Genomic DNA, 19,540 nt, shown 5'->3' with positions numbered 1-19,540 from the left:
TGTATTAAAAACATTAGAAAATTGACGAAAAAATTAAATAAAAGAAAAAACATTTTCCCATATAAAATGGTCAGTTATAGACCACACCCCTACACACTTACAATAAGATAGTTATTTTATATTTACCTCGAAAAATATTCACTCAAAACAACGTTAGTCAATGGTTTTGAAACGCAATTGGACCCGCTAGATGGCGCTGTTGTTTGTATGTTATCATAATTTTAATGTAGTGTTTTTTTTCGGGCAGGACAACGTCTGCCGGGTCCGCTAGTCATTAATTAAAGGCAATAAATGTTTTACTTGATCTATTTTTTTTATTAAAACTCTCCAGGAATGACAAAGGAAATGCTATGCATCCCCTTTGCATAAAGGCCGGCCCGGTTCCTCAGTGAAATATTGTGTAAATGTTTAAATTTTTTCCTGGTAATACTGGTATCGTATGGTAATAATAAATACGACGAACGAAAGTGTCATGTCAACGCTCTTGCTGCGCTGTCGTGTAGCTGCGCATTGTGCTTCGAAATCTGTTAGGAACTTTTACACATTCAAGAAAATGACTGACAAAACTTTAGATTACACCACAACAAACGGACTGGAGAGTAAAACTCCGTTCTTGATCGGCGTTGCCGGCGGTACGGCGAGCGGCAAGGTGACCGCATTGCTTTTTTATTGATTTACCTTCAATTTCCAACCAAATAAGCTTATGTAACGTTTCTAATAGTAAAATTGTATTTCTGGCTACGTATTTTCGCAATACGAACCACCGGAAGTGGGATTGCGTTGAAAGAATTTACATAACCTTTTGGAATGTGCTAATGGAGTTTTGGATTTGAAGGCAAACATCCGACGCTCTCGATTGTTCGTATCGCATTCATTGTTACTAAGTTTATTTAGCACTTGAGATGGGGGCCGAAAGAATGGGTAGAATCGATTTGGCAGCATTTTTTAACATAAACATACATTTGTATGGCCATGCTTACATATTGCAACATGACATATTTACGTCGCAATAGTCTTGTTTTTTTTTTTTTTTTTTTAAATTTATTCTCAAAAAAAAGGTACATAATTTTATTTACATAACTAATTTCGCCAAACTATGACGTTTATTGGCGAATATTGCGCTCACTTAGAACAATTGTACCCTACTTAATTAAAACTTAACTACTTAATGTTATGCTTACCAAGTACAATTCAAGTACAATTTTGGATAACCATAGTTGAACCCTGAACACCATCCCATGGATATTATGACAATTTTATGAAACAACCCAATGCCCTTCCCAAGCTCTAAAATTTTCTCCATACCAATTTTCATCTAAATTGCCTTAGCTTTATAATGTGAATAGGTAACTAAGACAGACACTTAACCCCTTTATCACCATCCATTGGTTAAATTTATCTAACGGATAACTATGTGATGCTGTCTCGTTGTTTTGTTGGAATAGAAAGAGATGGCATCACATTTATCCGTCAAATAAAACTAATGGGTGGTGAAACGGCCCCTGTCTTTTTTATGTAGCATATACAGTGTCCACACAAAGGCTACTTTTATTCCAATATTCCCACGGGATAGTTGTTCTTAACACAACACCTCAATGAATATTACAATATAAATTTTGGGATTTCCCACAGGAATTTTGTAAAATCCCGGAATTTCAATTGTAACTACCAGATCGAATAGTTTACGCGTGCAAAGCCGCGGGTAAACTCTAGTTTATAATATTATTAAGGATATGCTCGTATTCCCAGTCAACAGTATGCCAGCGCATTGTGGAGAAGTTAGGTCAGCAGCACAAGGAACAGACGGAGCGTCGTGTGGTCTGCATCAGCCAGGACTCCTTCTACCGCACCCTGTCACCATCGGAGAGGCTGCGGGCTGAACGGGGCCAGTTCAACTTTGACCATCCGGATGCCTTTGATGACAAGAAACTCCTGGCCACACTGAAGGATATCCTGCTAGGGAAGAAGGTTGAAGTGCCAGAGTATGATTACATCGCTAATTCAATAAGGTAATTACTTTAAAATCTGAGTAGGACATCATTGTTCATACATCATTATCTCTCATTTTTCGTTTTCTAGAATTTTTTTACTGTACAACAGCAAAACTTACTAGACCCTGACAAAATTGTCCTCGGATGGACTCCGTTGGAAAAAACATAACTATGGTCATTGCTCATGTTGGCTTTCAGACTTAATGCAAGTTGTTTGTTTGTTTTCCTCATGACTGCTATCTCTTGGAGCTGTTGAGTTCCTTTTCATTAATTTTTTAATCAAAGGGCCTTTTGAAAGTGTACTTTTGTACTAAAACTGTAGGTTATTTCCCTTTGACCTAGAACCATGAAATTTTGCAAAAGTTAAGCCTGACAGCACCATCATGGGAACAAATTCAAGATTCACTGAACCACAAGAAATAACTATCACAAAACAGATAGGTACAGAAATCAATCTACACACAAAGTGCGCTTGAGCAACGCACACATAGACACTGGTCACGGACACGATATCTCGGACCGGTTGGGACCAGTGCGAGCGCGAGTGCCATCCGCTTGAGACAAGCGTCTGTGAACTTCTTGTGCAATAATGAAGCAACAAAAAAAAGTTATAACTGTTCTGTGGACGGTTTAAATTCAACATTAAATGATGAATTGTCATTTTTTAAGCTACCAGTGGTAACAATAACATTAAAATTAAAATACTTTAGCTATTATTAATTTATATTTCCATTCTTCCCGCCCGTTTCATTCTCAACAATAAATCCAACTATATACGAGTGCCACTACCACAATAGTTTTTTGTGCATAAGCCATAGTTGACAACCCTAGAGCGACCGCCGAGCGTAGGTATGAAAAGTGAAGTACATACATGAGATTGACTTCTGTTACTATCTGTTTTGTGACTCTATCTTTAACCAACATCAAAAAAAGGAGGTTATATAACTTTGAAATAATCCCCCCTGCGAGTATGAGTCGCATTTATCCAGTTTTTTTATGTGTGAAACAAAATCTTATAACACTACCTCTGCCCGCAGTACAAACCGTTCACACACAATCTATCCGGCGGACGTGGTGCTCATCGAGGGCATCCTGGTGTTCTACTTCCCCGAGGTCCGGGACCTGTTCCACATGAAGCTGTTTGTGGACACGGACTCCGACACGAGACTGGCAAGGAGAGGTGAGATCAGACTTATGGTTGGTAATTGTCTGTTAGCCACAGATTCACGATTTACTGCCCTAGTATCGTAGAATAATGCTGATAAAAAGGATACTGTCCATCCTGAATATATCCGAAAATGTTATATTGTCTGACTGATAAAACCGGCCAAGAGCGTGTCGGACACGCCCAAAATAGGGTTCCGTAGCCATTACGAAAAAATTTAGTAATATTTTTCTAAGGATTTCGTATTTCATATGGAATCTTCCAAGTTTAGGTATATTTTAAAAACTAAAAACTACTAATAATTCTCAAGCAAACTTAGCCGTTATAGTTTTCCTTGAAAGTTTGATATACTTACTACCATCCTGGATTTTTGCAAATTTTTCCACCCACCGGTTTAGATTTTAGAGGGGGGACGCTCGATTTTAATGAAAATTTGCACTGTAAAGTTGAATATTTCGCAAAAAAATCAATGAAAGTCGTCTTAGCTAACCTCTAATGGTTTTAAAAGACCTATCCAACGATACGTTACCCCACACTATAGGGTTGGATGAGAAAAAAAAATCACCCCCACTTTAAGTCTATGGGAGGGAGGTACCCTAAAAAAATTTTTTAGTTTTTTATTGTACTATTTTGTCGGCATAGTTTACATATAAAGTGTATAATCCGTCCAAAATTACAGCTTTCTAGCATTAATAGTCCCTGAGCAAAGCCGCGGACGGACGGACGGACAGACAGACAGACATGGCGAAACTATAAGGGTTCCGTTTTTGCCATTTTGGCTCCGGATCCCGAAAAATGCCATTTTCATGGAAATTCGGTTCTAAATAATTTTCAGCTACTAATTGTTTTTGTAGTCCCAAGTCAAAAGCAGCTTCATTTCATGACGTTGACTGTACTTATATTTGATGCTAAGTCACCAGTGATTCCCTTTTTTTAATTCGTCCGTCCGGACAGGCTGAGGTCCAGGAATGTCTGTGGTGTTTTTTTATCAACTTGCTTGTTTTTTTTTCAACAGTACCAAGGGACATAATGGAGCGTGGAAGGGACCTTGAGCAGGTGCTTAATCAGTACATGAACTTTGTCAAGCCAGCCTTCGAGGAGTTCTGCTTACCGGTCAGTGCCAAACTTGTATTGGTCCATTAGACTATGCTATCTAAGTAAACGGGCGTTTTTTTTTAAAAAAAATTACTTTCTTTTTATTTGAAATTTTGGAAAAAATATGGTTTTTCTTTTTCCTACTCAGACATTTTTTTAAACAATTGGAATCGATTGTGCTGTTGATTCTGAGTAGGAAAAACCCATATTTTTACCAAAATTCCAAAAAAAAGGAAAGGGTACACTTTTTTTTGTAAAACGCCAAAACTGATAATATTAATCGTCTCTATAATAGAACTTAAGAATAAACTAACAAAAGCATTTGCTAGAAAATGTTGATGCGCAAAATATAAATTCATAAGTACCTACGGATTAGTGTAAATACGTTTTTGGTAAAAATTTAATTTTTAATACAAGCTTTTTTTTGCTGACTGTAGTTTTTGTTGAGTGTACTTGCATTGTCATTGTCACCCAAACTACATTTGCATACCAAATTTCAAGTCGGTGCTATTAACCGTTGAAGCGTTCCGTCCTGCGGAGACGATCCTGGCCGGACTACCAGGATGTGACTACCAGATCATTGTATTGTCACGCGATTTACATAAGTATTCCAAATTTCACGTCAATCCAACTACTGGAAGTTGGTCGAATTTAACTTGCAAGATTTGATTACCGACAGACAGACAAACAACGGGACAAGTAAAGGTAAAAAGATAAAAGATCGCTGCCTAGTACATGTACTACACGAGCCTAATTGTGGTTTCAGACAAAGAAGTTTGCTGACGTCATCATCCCCAGAGGCGCTGACAACTTTGGTGAGTGCCCTTTTTTTTACTATCTCTTGCTTGCTTATTTATGCTCGAGTCCAAAATCAGGCGTAATAGATTGACAACTAAAAATGTTACCAGAAAGTAAAAAAAAAAAATAGGCATAGGAATACGTCGATACAAATTTGTCGATATAACCTTGTGTAGACGGGAAATGAAAATGTTTGTGACTGACTTTGTTTTTATAGCTTCAGTCAGGCCTAAAAACGACAAAAAGGATAACAGCAAATAATAACGTAACGAAAATTTCAGATCGGAAATAGTTCCAAGCAAGCCGTTGGCAGTTAAGTCGAATGACATATATGAGATGTCAATAAAACAAAATGGCGAACGGCGTCCTTACCGATGTTCAACATTTTTTCGAAATCTTTCAATTAAAAGATTTCTTTTATTATTATATCGTATTGAGTTTTTTTCTCACATCGATATTACAGCACTAGTGTAACTGGCAACATTTGTGTGCAATGAACTGTCAAGTTGGTTCGCCTAATTCTGGACTCGAGTATAGATACCAACTAAAATATCGCCAGGACTATTATAGTATAGGATTCTTTCGATAGAGTATTTGAAACCAACAGTCAATGAGGGCTATCGTTTTTTGTCTCACTATGGTCTGTCCCAGAATTCGAGATACTAAAATGACAGTCTGAAATGTCAAACGTAAAAATAATGTGGCCAGCATATAAGGAACAGTGCTGCTCCGTGATTTCGGTTTCGTAAATAACCGATAAAATGTTTATTTTACGATAGCAAAAAATAACATGAATGCATTCAATATTCTACTTTCCATTTTACTTTATCATACGATAAAGTGATGAAATCTAAGCACAGGTAAAAATACAGTGTTCATCACTTAGTGCCAACGTAAAAAATAATACAGAGGGGCTACTACAAAACTAGAAAAAACGAAGTTCGTATGGCACCGTCCCTTTCACTCGCGTATTGAATGAGATAAGCGTCAGCGGGACGGTAACATACGAAGTTCGAGTTTTGCATTTCGTAGTCAGGGCCAGCAGGGCTACTACGAAATTCGAAAATCGAAGTTCGTGTCGTTCCGTCCTTCTGACACTACTATTTAATTTAATACGTAAGTGAGAGGGACGTTACGGTACGAACTTTGATTTTCGAATTCCGGAGTAGGCCCTCAGATATCACACAACGTCATTGTTCATGTTTTTCGTATTCAGGTGGTATTCAATCGATTTTCGTTACTTTACTCGTATTGTCATCGGATGTGATCAGTTGCGTTTTCTCGTGTTTTTATTTAGATATTCATATCATAGAATAATAAATCAAATATTCATTATTCTCATATTATTTAGTTAATGTAAAACTTACTTAGAATGAAATTGAAACTTAAACATCAACATCTATAAAAAGTCGAAATTTCTCGAAAACGGTCGCATTTTTATTAGACCTATTTTACCTTTTCTAGAATGTCCTAAGTGCCCTACATTTTAGTATATCACGGATCCGTTCATATCTTAATATTTTACGACATACATACATAGGTACCTACAAAATCTTTTGGTAATAACCGGTTGCGGCACATCACTATTTATGAGACGCAAAAAACAGGTAACACATGAAACGTCATTTTAGTATCTCGAATTCTGGGACAGACCTTAGATGGCGCTGTTGCGTGAGGTTTTTAAGTATGGCTTTTCAAAGTCTGTTATTGCGGGCGTGAAAACAAAGTTGAGATTAAAATCATATTTAATACACCGTAAAAACCGTACCATAAAAATGTCGAGCATGCCACAGTGTTGCATAGTCCCCGTTTTGTTCGAAAAAAAGGGAGGACAAAGGTTTCCGAAGACAAAACTGTCTCGAAACACAGACATTCATTGCCCCGGAACGCGTATTTGCCATAATTCATTTCAGATATTGCAAAATATTCACAAAATTATTCTAATTATAAATAAACCCGCGTAGCTCACCCAAAAACTATGAGATTTGACATTTCGTAGACCTCACGCTACACTAGCGCCTCTAGCGGCGAATTCATACGCGATAGCCCTCATTGGCGTATTGTGTATGAACTGTCAGAACGCGTCGCATAGAATTTTCATGATAACTGTGACGTCACTTGTTGGCCGACACAATTGACTGACCATTTGTTTATTTATAAGGAACTAGATATATCGCTACAAGTTTTTAATATCGTTGCCATTAATGGCGTTAATATCAACTTATTAAATTCGTATCTTTAGGCTACCCAACGAAGGAAGTTCAGGGGAAAAACTCGTGTAAAAGCGAATTTTGGTATAGTTGTAGGGAATGGTGTTTTAAACCACATACTAAAAGTACTCATGGGTGGGGTGAAGCTAACTTGGGTGTAAAGATTCCTCTTTTTAGTTTTTTCGTAAATAACTCGTAAACGCTTGCCCAGAGCAAAAAAAATACGTTTTTTCTCTGAGAGATCAATATTTCATGACAAATGGAGGAAAGAAGATGGACAATAAAAAAATAAACACATTATGGGCCACCGTTTACGAGTTTTTTCCCCTGAGAGGCAATTTTTGGTCTTCGTTGGGTAGGCTACTTGAGTACCTTGTCAAATCGCGTAGGTTACAACACCTTAACATGCTTCGTAATAAGGTTAATCAACTTTTTCTTGTTTGTTATTCACTCCCGTTGTCCAAGAGACAACGGTGACAGTTTAAAAAAAAAGCTGTTATGATATGTGTCGCTAATGTGCTTAGCAGATAGTCCATGAAATAACTACGACAAAAATGTACGCTCTACCAATTATAACCACGGAAAACATATACAAAATCATGGGTTTGCGTAGTCCAGGGGACGTAACCATGACAACCACGTACAAGAAAAAGATGATTGAACCAATAATTAAAAAAAGACCTTGAAGTAGGTTTTCCGAAGAGCTAGAAGTTAGTAGTGTGTGCGGCTTTTAATCTTGAGTTAAGATCGTTTTATTAGACTAGGTGTATAGTCAAGCAATTTGATTCTAAAGCCACTGTAGAACCTTATCATAAAAAGTAAACAATTTTATTTGGCAGTAACAATGTGCGGTGACCTAGGACTTAAATTAGTTGACTGTACCTAGCAGAACGTTTGAGGGGAATGCAGTTTTTTGTTGAAGGTTTGTTTTTAATCCTTTCTGTAATTCCTTGTATTGACACTACAAAAAACTGTTTATTGTACATATATTTATAGATTTATTAGGTGTTTGTTTTATTTATAAAAAGCACATAGTCATAGCCACTGCAATATTGATAAAAAAAATGAGTACAATTATTACTTAATCTTTCATATTTCGTCGTTGAAATTGCATCCAATTAGCCGATGTTACGAAATGCTTCTGGAGAATTATAGTACGATACTTGAGCTCACCTTTGGATTGTTGCTACATGGTTTCCGTGGTCAAAACTGGAATTTGACAAGATTCATTTTTTAACATCTATTAATTACTACAGGAATCGAAAGTTTGCCTCCTGAACATGGAAAATATTTATTATAATTGATTTCTCCCATATTAAAAAATACAAAAAATTGAAAAAATAATGTCTGAATTTGCCAACACTACCACAGATAGATATGTTTCCTTTGCTTTATCACCAGAAAAGGAGCTGTTATAATTTTGATATTGGTCTCTATGGCAATGTCTACGTCAGATTTACGTGATCTTTTTTTTAAGAGACTAGACAAAAGTAATGGATTTATTGTGTCGTAGTTTTGGAGTTATGCCTTTTAGAATAAGCACATCTTAAAAAAAATGTAATAAATTAATAATAAGTTGTAGCGAAATTTTTAAAAAATTCAAGCGTTTTTCTCTTCCAAAACAGAATACAGAGAACGAATCAAATTATAGTCTTAGAAATATGAAAATCTTGTCAATTATCTTAGATTTGTTTTTATTATGCGATAAACGGATCGAATAATTGCAAGAGCGATTAAAACATAATTCGTTATAAAAACGTAAGACACCGCATCTCAACTCCATGACTAAAGATCCTGGGTATTCGGAAACTTTGTGAAAAGATAAAAATCTATGTATGCCATAAATTATGTCAAATTACACTTTTCGTCGCGGACGAATGGCATCGCTGAATACATTATTTGACAGCTACTGAATTTGCGCTACCGGTTCGCTACAACTAAATAGCATAATACCAAGTTTGTAGTACGTCGCAATGTCAAAACAGATTAGTTTCAAAATGTCTAAAGATTGAAATGACTTACACCTACTTATTAAAATACTTATAAATTCTTTTTACCAACTATACATTTTGAGTATCGGATGTAATGTGTAAACGTTATTATGACATTTATTGTATTGAAAATATATCTATTTGCGATTTAGATCGAGTCAAATACGTAACAGAGTGTTATGACACTTGGTTGTAACGAACCGGTAGCGAATTTGCCATATTCTGTATATTATAGTGGTTTTTGGAAAAATCTATATACGAGTATCTCTTTAATACGGTATTAATTGATATTTTTTATATGTATTATAAATTAAAACTTTACAATGCCTGTTATCGAATAGAGAAACAAATTTTAAGCTACCTTTACAAATAACAATGTTATAAAGGTTTGAAATCCAAGATTAGACAGAGAATGACATACGCCAGTACCGCCATACTTGCTGCATAGAGAAAAGCTCCAAAAAACCAATCATAATTTGATTGCTCAGTGCTTAGTAGCGACATCTCTTGTCTGGTGAGCGGTTGGTTCCGAAGAGTGTGACATCTCTCGATGAGAGCGGAACATAGATGTCGAGTGCTGCTGCATAAGTAGCGTAGTAGAAAATAAGCAACCTGAGATATGTATGCATAGGAAAAATTCGTGTCTAGATTCCTGTCCAGCGGTGGTGTAGGGGTTATAACACGCAGCACGGATTGCTGAGGACCTGGGTTCGATTCCCAGCGTTGGTCTCTTTTTCTGGTTTTTCTGTGCATCCATGTCTCAGTTTGTATTTTCGATATCCGAAGTTTACATGTAATTAATTTGACGTAAACTAATTAAGCCCATAAAGGTGCAGTATTTATTTGATATAAAACGTCACTTAATAAACACGATGGTTGACGGCGGCCGCCAGTGTTCGGCAATCGTCGTGAACAGCCAATTGTCTTTTTCTGAAGACCGATGTGCAGTCTTTATCGCCGGGTACTGTATGAAACAGCTTAACGGGCCGGACCTTAAGAGCTAAAAGCGGAAACATTCTAATTGATGGATTATTTCAAACGAACGATCGATTAGCTTCCCAAGCTTGCAGCGGCTATGTCTTATGTAGCTGCCATACCGGACTATACAAGGTGTTTAAAATTGGTTGGGTTAGCTTGATTGAATACCCGTGTAAAAAAAATTCAATTGCAATTTTGTATTCCAAATGTTGACGCTACTTTTGTAGTGCATCAACTACTGCCTTTTTGACATTTGATGCTAAATAATAAAATACCATATTAATGAACAAGGTGCGGAATTTCTCATAGCAAAAATCAAACATCAAAGGGATTGAACATAAGTTTTATCGACTGTTCCAGTTATCGATGTTATCGAATCGACTTGTAACATTTTTCTGTAACATTTGACCTCTTTCATAAGCGACTTGCATCTCCATATTAAAATAAAATAAATCCCGTCAACGTCACATATTATGATATTTATGTCGCTTGAGATTTTCTAAGTCATTCCCGTGTTATTAAAATGATTAATCCTAAAAGAAAAACGATCGACAAATGGAAAAAAAAACATCCCTTACTTATTTACAATGAAGATTGAAGATTTTAATCAGCTCAAGCTCTTTATATTTTAATTGTAACTAACTTAAAAAGTGCTATTTTAAAAGTACTTACTATTTTCTGTTTTATTAATTGCTGAAATATTTATCGATAGTCGATAAAACTTATGTTCAATTGACAAGATTTCATATTTCTAAGACTATAATTTGATTCGCTGTCTTTATTCTGTTTGGAAAGAGAAAAACGCTGATATTTTTAAAATTTCGCTACAACTATTAACTAATTTATTAAAAAAAATTAAAGATTTGCTTATTCTAAAAGGGCATAACTCCAAAACTACGACACAATAGATCCATTACTTTTGTCTAGTCTCTTAAAAAAAAGATCACGTAAATCTGACGCAGACGTTGCATAGAGACGTTGTCAAAATTATAACAACTCCTTTTTCTGGTGAAAAAGGCAACGGAAACATATCTATTCTGTCGTAGTGTTGGCAAATTCAGCCATATTTTTTAAATTTTTTGTATTTTTTTAAATATGGAGAAATCAATTATAATAAATATTTTCCCATGTTCAGGAGGCAAAACTCTTTCGATTCCTGTAGTGATTTACAGGTGTTATATAAATGAAATCTTGTCAATTCCTTTGACGTTTGATTTTTGCTATGAGAAATTCCGCTCCTCGTTAATGAATATGAAAATGTCACTCGTTTATAACGATAATCGACTGGCGCTTCGGGTGCCGTCGTCTTTCGATTGAGATCCAACTTGTGCCGATGGAAATCGTCACAACTTTGAAAAAATCACGTATCTCAAATCAATAAGTCATCAAAATTGACCCTTAAAATAATGTACATTAAGTTCACTCGAAAAATAATCGATTTTGAGGTACGACCTTTTTTCAAATTAGCGACGAAACACTATATTTGTACTGTAAATAAAAAAAATCCAACCGTGTTCAATCAAACTAAATCCAACCCCACCTAAAATTTGCCGGAACGTTAAAACAACTTGCATACGGCTATTTAAAAGTCCGTTTCTGTTGCAGTGGCTATTGACCTAATTGTGCACCACATATGGGACATAATGTATAAGAAACGGCCGGCGCCCACTATAAAAGTGACCAATGGTACGTGCAAGCCTCACAGCGAAGCGGACGAAGCGGCGAGCGCGAGACGTCTCTCGGGCAGTTCGGAGGACACGCTCAGTCGATAGTCAAGGATTGCTGGGGGTGGAGGGTTTTGGGGGGGGGGGCGATGCGATGCGTTGAGTCCGCTTTGACCTAACTGCGCTCTTAGGCCAAGCGCGCACTACGACTTTAATTCTTGCGACACGATTTTAGAATCGCAAATTCACTGCGCGCACTGCGATCAAAAAGTCGACGATTTGTTCATTCCCATCATGGATGTCGTACCAGTTGGCTCCTTCGGAGGAGTAGAAAAAAGATATTATTAATACTGGACTCATCATTTTACAGCTGAAAGAAATGTCAAAGGTTTTTTTTATCTGAAACATAATCAACTTCGCCTGTACTTATCCTAAAAATTCTTAAACAAGCAGCTGTTGTAATGTTAACCCTTGAAGAGCGAAATGCCGGCTGAGCGCCACCGCGGGGTCCGGGGTGCGATTTCATTATCGCAGTGCGCGCGGTGCCATACAGCTCCGTATGCTGCAAATTGCAAACCCTAAGCGCGTTGTATGTTGTATTGAAACAGTCAAAGGACAGTCGCGTCTCAGAAGTCTTGGACGTTTTTTTTTTCCTTATAGATGTACGTTTTTTCCTTTTAAGTATATTGTACCTCAAATTTTTACATAACCTTATGTATCGTTAATTACTGATTCGACGCACACGTGAAGTTTTCAGACGTAAAAAATAATTGATCAAAATATTGACGACCTATCTACATTCAATTCGTGATCGTCACAGAAAAAGGAAATGGCGGCTTGTCGCTGTCTCTTTTCTATAGTGCTGCTCGGAAAGGGATACACTGTAATTGGTCGAATTTGGAATCTTTTTTTTTTTTATATCACGTGTGCGTCAACAGTTTGCCGAGTGTATTAATGTGTTAGTTATTTTACTAGATAAGTTCCAATTATAAGTAATCGTAAGAAAGCCTCAATTAATTTACTGTGACAGGAAGGGAAGCCTTGAAAATAAGCCTTATTTTATGTGAACCATTCTGCGATGTGACGTCTTAATATTCTACATTATTCGGCTGATGTAGATTTTCCAGCAATTTTAAAGTGCAATCATAAATTGTCATAATATTTTTTATTCTCTACCATCAGTCAAATATGTGGTCTACCACCCTAAAGTTGATAATCGTTTGCATGTCATAAAACAATGATGCCAATAGACGTGTCTGTCAACTTGAAAGTTCGACTTTAGCGACATATTCGTTTGATAGGAACTTGTTTAAAAATTGATAGAGCGCTTATTTGGCTGATGGTACATTGTGCTGCATTTCAAAACTTGAAGGTAATCAATTTTAGTTATAATCATTGATAATTTTAATTGCATGCATTTTAGTTTTTATCCGAGTAAGAATATATATCAGATTATAAACTAACAATTTTACAAATTTTAACGATTTCTTCCTACAGCGCCGTGTCCTATATGCGTAGTTATGCAGTAAGTTTACTGCTATCTATCTTTTACCTTTAAACAGTTAAATCCTGAGCTTTTTAGGCGCAAGACATTTTGCCATTATGCCCCAATATCCATACTAATATTATAAATGCGAAAGTGTATCTGTTTGTTTGTATTTTTGTCCGTCTTTCACGTCGACGGGTCGGCGTGATTTTTGGCATAGAGATAGTTTACTTTTTATTACGGAAAAATGCACAGTTCCGGAACAGCGCGCGATAAAGAAATACCACGCGGGCGAAGCCGCAGGCAAAAGCTAGTATTTAATATAAATGCAACTTTACAACATGTACGACTAAAAAGAAACAGAAGTTGTATAACTATATAGCTTAGATCAAACAATTTTTGATTTGACTAAACCTATCTTTTACATTGTGTTGAGTTTTACAATCGTTCTTGATTATTCACGCACGATACATTAAACTTACAGTGAAGTCATGGACTGGTTTATTAGTGTTTTTTTTTTAAATATATTAAACCCTATCTCGCAAAAAAACAGACAGTGACGTTTAAATGCATAAAAAAAAAAAACTGTACTATACAGGGTGCCCCGTCGGGAGTTAACCACGTATTCCTAATTTAAGAGCGTTTATACCTGCTGAGCTGGCAACATTGCATTTTTGATAGTTTTTCTTTATTATTCCATAAAAAATGAATGAATTCTTTACGAAAATAAAAGTCTATCACGCATCATTATTGGAGTAGACACATTAACTTATATATTAAGAAGAGTTCTATCAGACCACATTTTTAATTTTCATTCAATTTTTATGGAATAATCGAGAACAGCTGAGCAACAATGCAACGTTGCCAGCTCAGCAGGTATAAACGCTCTTAACCTCTCGGAAACCTCACAGGCACCCTGTATCTAAACATGTTCAGTTTTTTCATCCATTTGCGATTGTTTAATGTCGTGCTCTGAAAACGATCTTTGGGGTGGCTCTTTTTCATAAATATTGTATCCCTCGAACTATATATAAGGCTGATTTATATTATAAGTATAAAACGTTCCCGTGTTCAAGACTTATGTATACACCATTCATCTATTCGCATTAATGTAAAAATATATTTTTCATCACACTTGCTCGTAAACAGTGTTATAACATGCAGGCTACCTTGGTTGCAACCCCCCAAATAAAACCCTCGACCTTAATGTGCTTGTCATGAAACCCGAGGTCGGTAAATGAGTCATTGCGCGTACAAATTTTGTTGTCATGAAGCCCAAGGTCGGTAAATCAGTCAATGTGCTTACTGATGGTGCTGCGCATGGCGTAGCAGCAGGACCACATGCTCACGCGGCTCAGGCACATGCTGAGGGAGGGGGAGGGCATGCAGCGCTGCCAAGAGCGCAGCCTAAGGTATCGCCAATATTTGAAACAATTATATTTTTTCTTTTAGAAATAAAAAAATTACTCGCAAATGTGATGAAAAACATTGTATGTCGCACGGGCGGTACTACAATTACGAACATCGATTCATCAAAGCCCTCAGTCTTCGACTTCGGGCTTCTAATAGACCCTCGTTCGTAATTCCTTATTTACCGCCCTTAAGACACAATGTACTATTGTTGTAATTAGGCCTGTTGTTCATTAGATCCGGATTGTAATGATGCTCGTATTAGTGAATTCTTGGTTTGAATTCAGTGCGTCAGTCACTGTTTCCACCAGAGATGTGCGACCAATACAAACGGTTCATCTACCTATCATCGCTCAGCGTAGCTCTATTTGTAACAGCACGGCGGAGCGATGATGGAAAAGCGGCCAAGAGCGTGTCGGACACGACCAAGATAGGGTTCCGTAGCCATTACGAAAAAAATCAAAATTATGTGCGTTAAAACACAATACATTCTTAAAATGTATTATTAGAAAAAGAGCGTATCTTCACGGCACTTACGTCCTTTTGTTGAGAAGCGCAGTTTTTCGGCGATAACTCAAAAACAGTATATCCGATCATGTTGAAACCAATTTTCGTTGCAGGTATTTATTAAGCGTTACCTTTCTATATTTTTAGCATATTTTTGGACAAACGGTTTACAAGATAGAGGGGGGGGACACAATTTTTGCTACTTTGGGAGCGATTATTTCCGGAAATCTTCACATAATCAAAAAAGTTTTTGAGAAACATTACTATCTTTTCAAAAGAGCTGTCGAACTATGTGCCGCACGTTGATGCGTTAATTTTTTTTTTTCAATTTTTGCTACGTGTATGGGGTGCCCCCCTATAAATATTTATTTTTGTAATTTAACTACAAAACTAAATAGCGGCTTTGACAAGACATCTGTACTCCAAATTTCATTGATATACATCTTGTAGTTTTCGAGTAAAATGCCTTTGACATACGGACGGACTTGACGAAACTATAAGGGTCTGTTTTTGCCATTTTGGCTCCGGAACCCTAATAAATGAAACGTTTCTATTGGTTCACGACAAACACATCCCTCGCATATCTCTGGTGGAACCTGTAAACGGAGTATTTCGTTTTAGATTAATGAACGACATGCCTTTCGTCTGTACGAGTATACGATGAACTTTGATAAACATGAGTGAGCGAACATATTAAGGTTTTTTAATCGCTCTGTCTGCAAATCAAATGTCTCGCTGTCCTTTTCACACGCCCATTGCTGTGTATGGTGCAAAATAGGGACGGCTATATCACTTGTCAGCCATAATCTGTTTTTGTGCTAATGTTTTAAGTTTCTCACACATTTATAGTGCACAAATATGATTCATAAACTGCCATGTATAAAAGCATTTTTTGTCTATGACAATAATACTCGGCCCGTGCGATAAGTGTGGAATATGTTGATGTAGCTAGTTAACTGCTAGATAGAGTCAATGAGGGCTATCGCGTATGAATTCGCCTCTAGAGGCGCTAGTGTAGCGTGAGGTCTACGAAATGTCAAATCGCATAGTTTTTGGGTGAGCTACGCGGGTTTATTTATAATTAGAATTTTTTTGTGAATATTTTGCAATATCTGAAATGAATTATGGCAAATATGCGTTCCGGGGTAAAGAATGTCTGTGTTTTGAGACAGTTTTGTCTTTCGGAAACCTTTGTCCTCCCTTTTTTCCGAACAAAACGGGGACTATGCAACACTGTGGCGTGCTCGATATTTTTATGGTACGGTTTTAAGGTGTATTAAATATCAATTTAATCTAAACTTTGTTTTCACGCCCGTAATAACAGACTTTGAAAGCCATACTTAAAAACCTCACGCAACAGTGCGCCATCTAGTGAGACAAAAAACGATAGCCCTCATTGAAACCTACCCTTAGAAAAGACTGTACCCAACGGTACCCACTACGGAACGCTCTTACGTTAATTATTGGACGAAAATAGAAACCGAATCATGGATGCACGGAAAAAGCCCCAGAAAGAGACCAGCCCAGTAAAAATACAAAAAGACTCCAAAAACTAATCTTACTTTGAGTGCTTGATAGCGACATCTCTTGTCCGGGTGAGCGGTTAGTTCCGAAGGAATGTTGACGTCTCTCGATGAGAGCTAAAACATAGATGTCGCGAGCGTCGCTGCTTAAGTCACTAGGAAAAAAGCAGGCTGAAATGTGTGGTGCATGGTAGAGAGAGAAATTTGTGTCTAGACTTGTGTCCAGTGGCACGCAGCACGGAAAGCTGAGGACCTGGGTTCGATTCCCAGCGCTGGTCTCTTTTTCTGGTTTTTTTCTGTGCATCCATGTTTTGGTTTGTATTTTCATTGGATTTCACGGGATGACCGTAAAAGTAACAAGGAGTTGAAATGAAAAATACAAAACGACTCCAAAAACCAATCTTGACCCTTTATAAGGCCCCATTCATTGGAGCATACTACCACAGAATCAAAAGCAGCTATCGAATACATATACCTGACAAAGAATATTTTTAAAGCTAGTCGTATTTTCAATAATTACAATGGAAATTGTGACGTATTATGAAAGCAATAAGGTTCAGTTTCCAACTCAATGCAAGTGTTGGCTAAATCGCATCTGCCTTATTAAGGGTTAATTCATTATGAGACCAGATTGTATGAAATGTAAAAGTGGTGACGATACGGCAGTTTGTCTAAATTGACAACAAATAAACATACAGCGTGTATTTTTGTTATAACCGCAACCTTTAAGGGTAGCGAGTGGAGGTCTTAATAAATTCTTAAATAAAATTTACTTTTTCCTTATAAATGTCGCATTTGCTGACGTGACTACTGTAAAAGGTTCGCTTCTCTAAAAATTAATTACTATCTGGTAGATGGATCAATCAACTTTTTAGTGTTGTCATTCAGTCCCGTGACCCAGGTGACACCAGTGATACACTTTGTTAGGAAAATGTTAGCAATTAGCATGCTTAGGAGATGAGCCATGTAGTAATTGCCTTAAAAACTGTCACAACTCTAAAATTTTAGTGGATTTGTACCCCAAAAATCATACTTAATAATTAACCCAGGAGACGTTACCATGGTAACGAGGTAAAAGAAGTTGATTGACCCAGATACTAATAACAATAGCACTAAAACCAACGTCTGGTTTCTGTTTGTATAAAAATACACGTTGTATTTAAAATCACCTCGCGGTGGGTTTAAGACATGAAAGCCCAAATAGTGTTACATGTATATTTGTTATTGACTTAGAATAAGTTAAATGCATTTTCAGTGTTTGCGCAATAAAGGTATGTGGGTGAATCAACTTTTTCTCGTTTGTTATTCTGTCCCGTTGTCCAAGAGACAACAGTGTCAGGGTTTCTTAAAAAACTGCTTTAATATATGCGACTAATGTGCTTAAGAAATAGTCCATAAAATAAGGAGCTTGTAACTATGACAAAAATGTAAGCTTGATCAATTTTAACCACAGAAAACATATATAAATACGTGGTTTTAAAGAGTTGTCCAGGGGACGAAACCATGGCAACGAGGCACATCAAAAAGTTGATCGACCCATGTACAATAATATTTTAAAGTATGCTGGCTTTGCAATTGTAAGGGTGAAGCCGGACGAGCGTATTTTTTTGAGTTGCGAGTCGCACATTTTCGGTCGCGTTTTCTTGGTTTATTACAAAAGTCCTATTTGTCTAGTAAAATTAGTTTCGAGTCGCCGTGTGGCACAAATTGGACTGTTGTATAAGACCGTATGTGACTCACAACTCGATAAATTACGCTCGTCCGGTTTCACAACCAAGCAGAAAAAAAGATCGCCCAGTTGGCCCCAATGAAATGTGACGAATTCGAATTTAGAAAACGATGTGTTAAATTAGCGATTTTTTAACTGGCTGAATATATGGTAATAAAAATATCATAGGGAATGTAATAATTGTTTATTGTAACCTCAAATACACGCACAAAGTAGAAGGTTATGTAGTTTTTGTATCGGTCCCCATACATAATAACTTGAGAACTGCCATTCAGGCTAGAGAAAGAGTGAAGCTGCTACAGGTTCTTGTATATATGGGTCAATCAACTTTTTAGTATAGCTTGCGGCCATGGTCACGTCTCCTGAGTTACTTATTAAAAGTATCATTTTATGGGGTACAAATCAACTAAAAGTTAGGAGTTGTGACAGTTTTAAGGCGATTCCTTTGTGGCTCATCTAAGCATGCTAAAACTAAAACCTAGTATACATTGCAAACATTGTTCTAACAAAGTGTATCATTGATGTCTCCTGAGTAACGGGACAGAATAACTTCTAAAAAGTTGATTGACATATGTTTATAACACAAGATAAGTAAAAAAAAATGTTGGCTTCATCATCTCGTACAAGTTAGCTTAGGGCTTATGCATACAAAGGTAGAGATACAGTGCGTAATGTATTTTCATCGGGAAAAGTCGGATCTCAATCAGAATACGACGGCATTCGATGTTTCAGTCAATTGTCGTATTAAATGAGTGACATTTTGTATTTTATTGTACTGTAAAACTCTTTTCTCAAAAATGTCCGTAAAAGTTGACATTATTCTTTACATATCAAAAGGTGAAGTGCATAGTTTATGGTCAGCGAATAATTAAAAAGTTAAAAAGATTGCAGGCGCGCTAGCTCGACAATAATGAATTAGCGCGCGTTGCAATCAGTCACATTTTTTTTTTTAAAGTTAAAAAGGCCATGGAAATGTTGGCACAAGTCGTATAC

General features: G+C 36.7%; 1 protein-coding gene across 2 annotated transcripts; it reads left to right on the top strand.

The window, feature by feature from the left end:
- The first annotated feature begins 468 nt into the window (after nucleotides 1-468).
- Nucleotides 469-18,765, top strand: Uck (Uridine-cytidine kinase). 2 transcript variants are annotated; one of them, XM_074095928.1, is made up of 6 exons: nucleotides 469-649; nucleotides 1,750-2,009; nucleotides 3,029-3,171; nucleotides 4,172-4,269; nucleotides 5,018-5,066; nucleotides 11,834-18,765. In XM_074095928.1, the coding sequence occupies exons 1-6, from the start codon at nucleotides 473-475 to the stop codon at nucleotides 11,998-12,000; spliced, it is 894 nt and encodes a 297-aa protein (XP_073952029.1). In that variant the 5' UTR covers nucleotides 469-472; the 3' UTR covers nucleotides 12,001-18,765. The 2 variants fall into 2 exon arrangements, with proteins under 2 accessions (XP_073952029.1, XP_073952096.1); XM_074095995.1 differs by lacking the exon at nucleotides 11,834-18,765 and adding an exon at nucleotides 5,331-5,408.
- Nucleotides 18,766-19,540: the final 775 nt, after the last annotated feature.

Source organism: Choristoneura fumiferana, chromosome Z (assembly GCF_025370935.1).
Source record: "Choristoneura fumiferana chromosome Z, NRCan_CFum_1, whole genome shotgun sequence".
Classification (NCBI taxonomy): domain Eukaryota; kingdom Metazoa; phylum Arthropoda; class Insecta; order Lepidoptera; family Tortricidae; genus Choristoneura; species Choristoneura fumiferana.
The sequence above is the reverse complement of the archived record's forward strand: the minus strand, read 5'-3'. Positions and strand labels throughout refer to the sequence as shown.

Excerpts from the sequence above, each read along its gene's own strand:
- Uck (XM_074095928.1), top strand. The coding sequence starts at position 473 with ATGTCAACGCTCTTGCTGCGCTGTCGTGTAGCTGCGCATTGTGCTTCG. Across the intron at positions 3,172-4,171 it reads CACGAGACTGGCAAGGAGAG|TACCAAGGGACATAATGGAG; the intron begins GTGAGATCAGAC and ends TTTTTTCAACAG. Across the intron at positions 5,067-11,833 it reads CAGAGGCGCTGACAACTTTG|TGGCTATTGACCTAATTGTG; the intron begins GTGAGTGCCCTT and ends TTTCTGTTGCAG.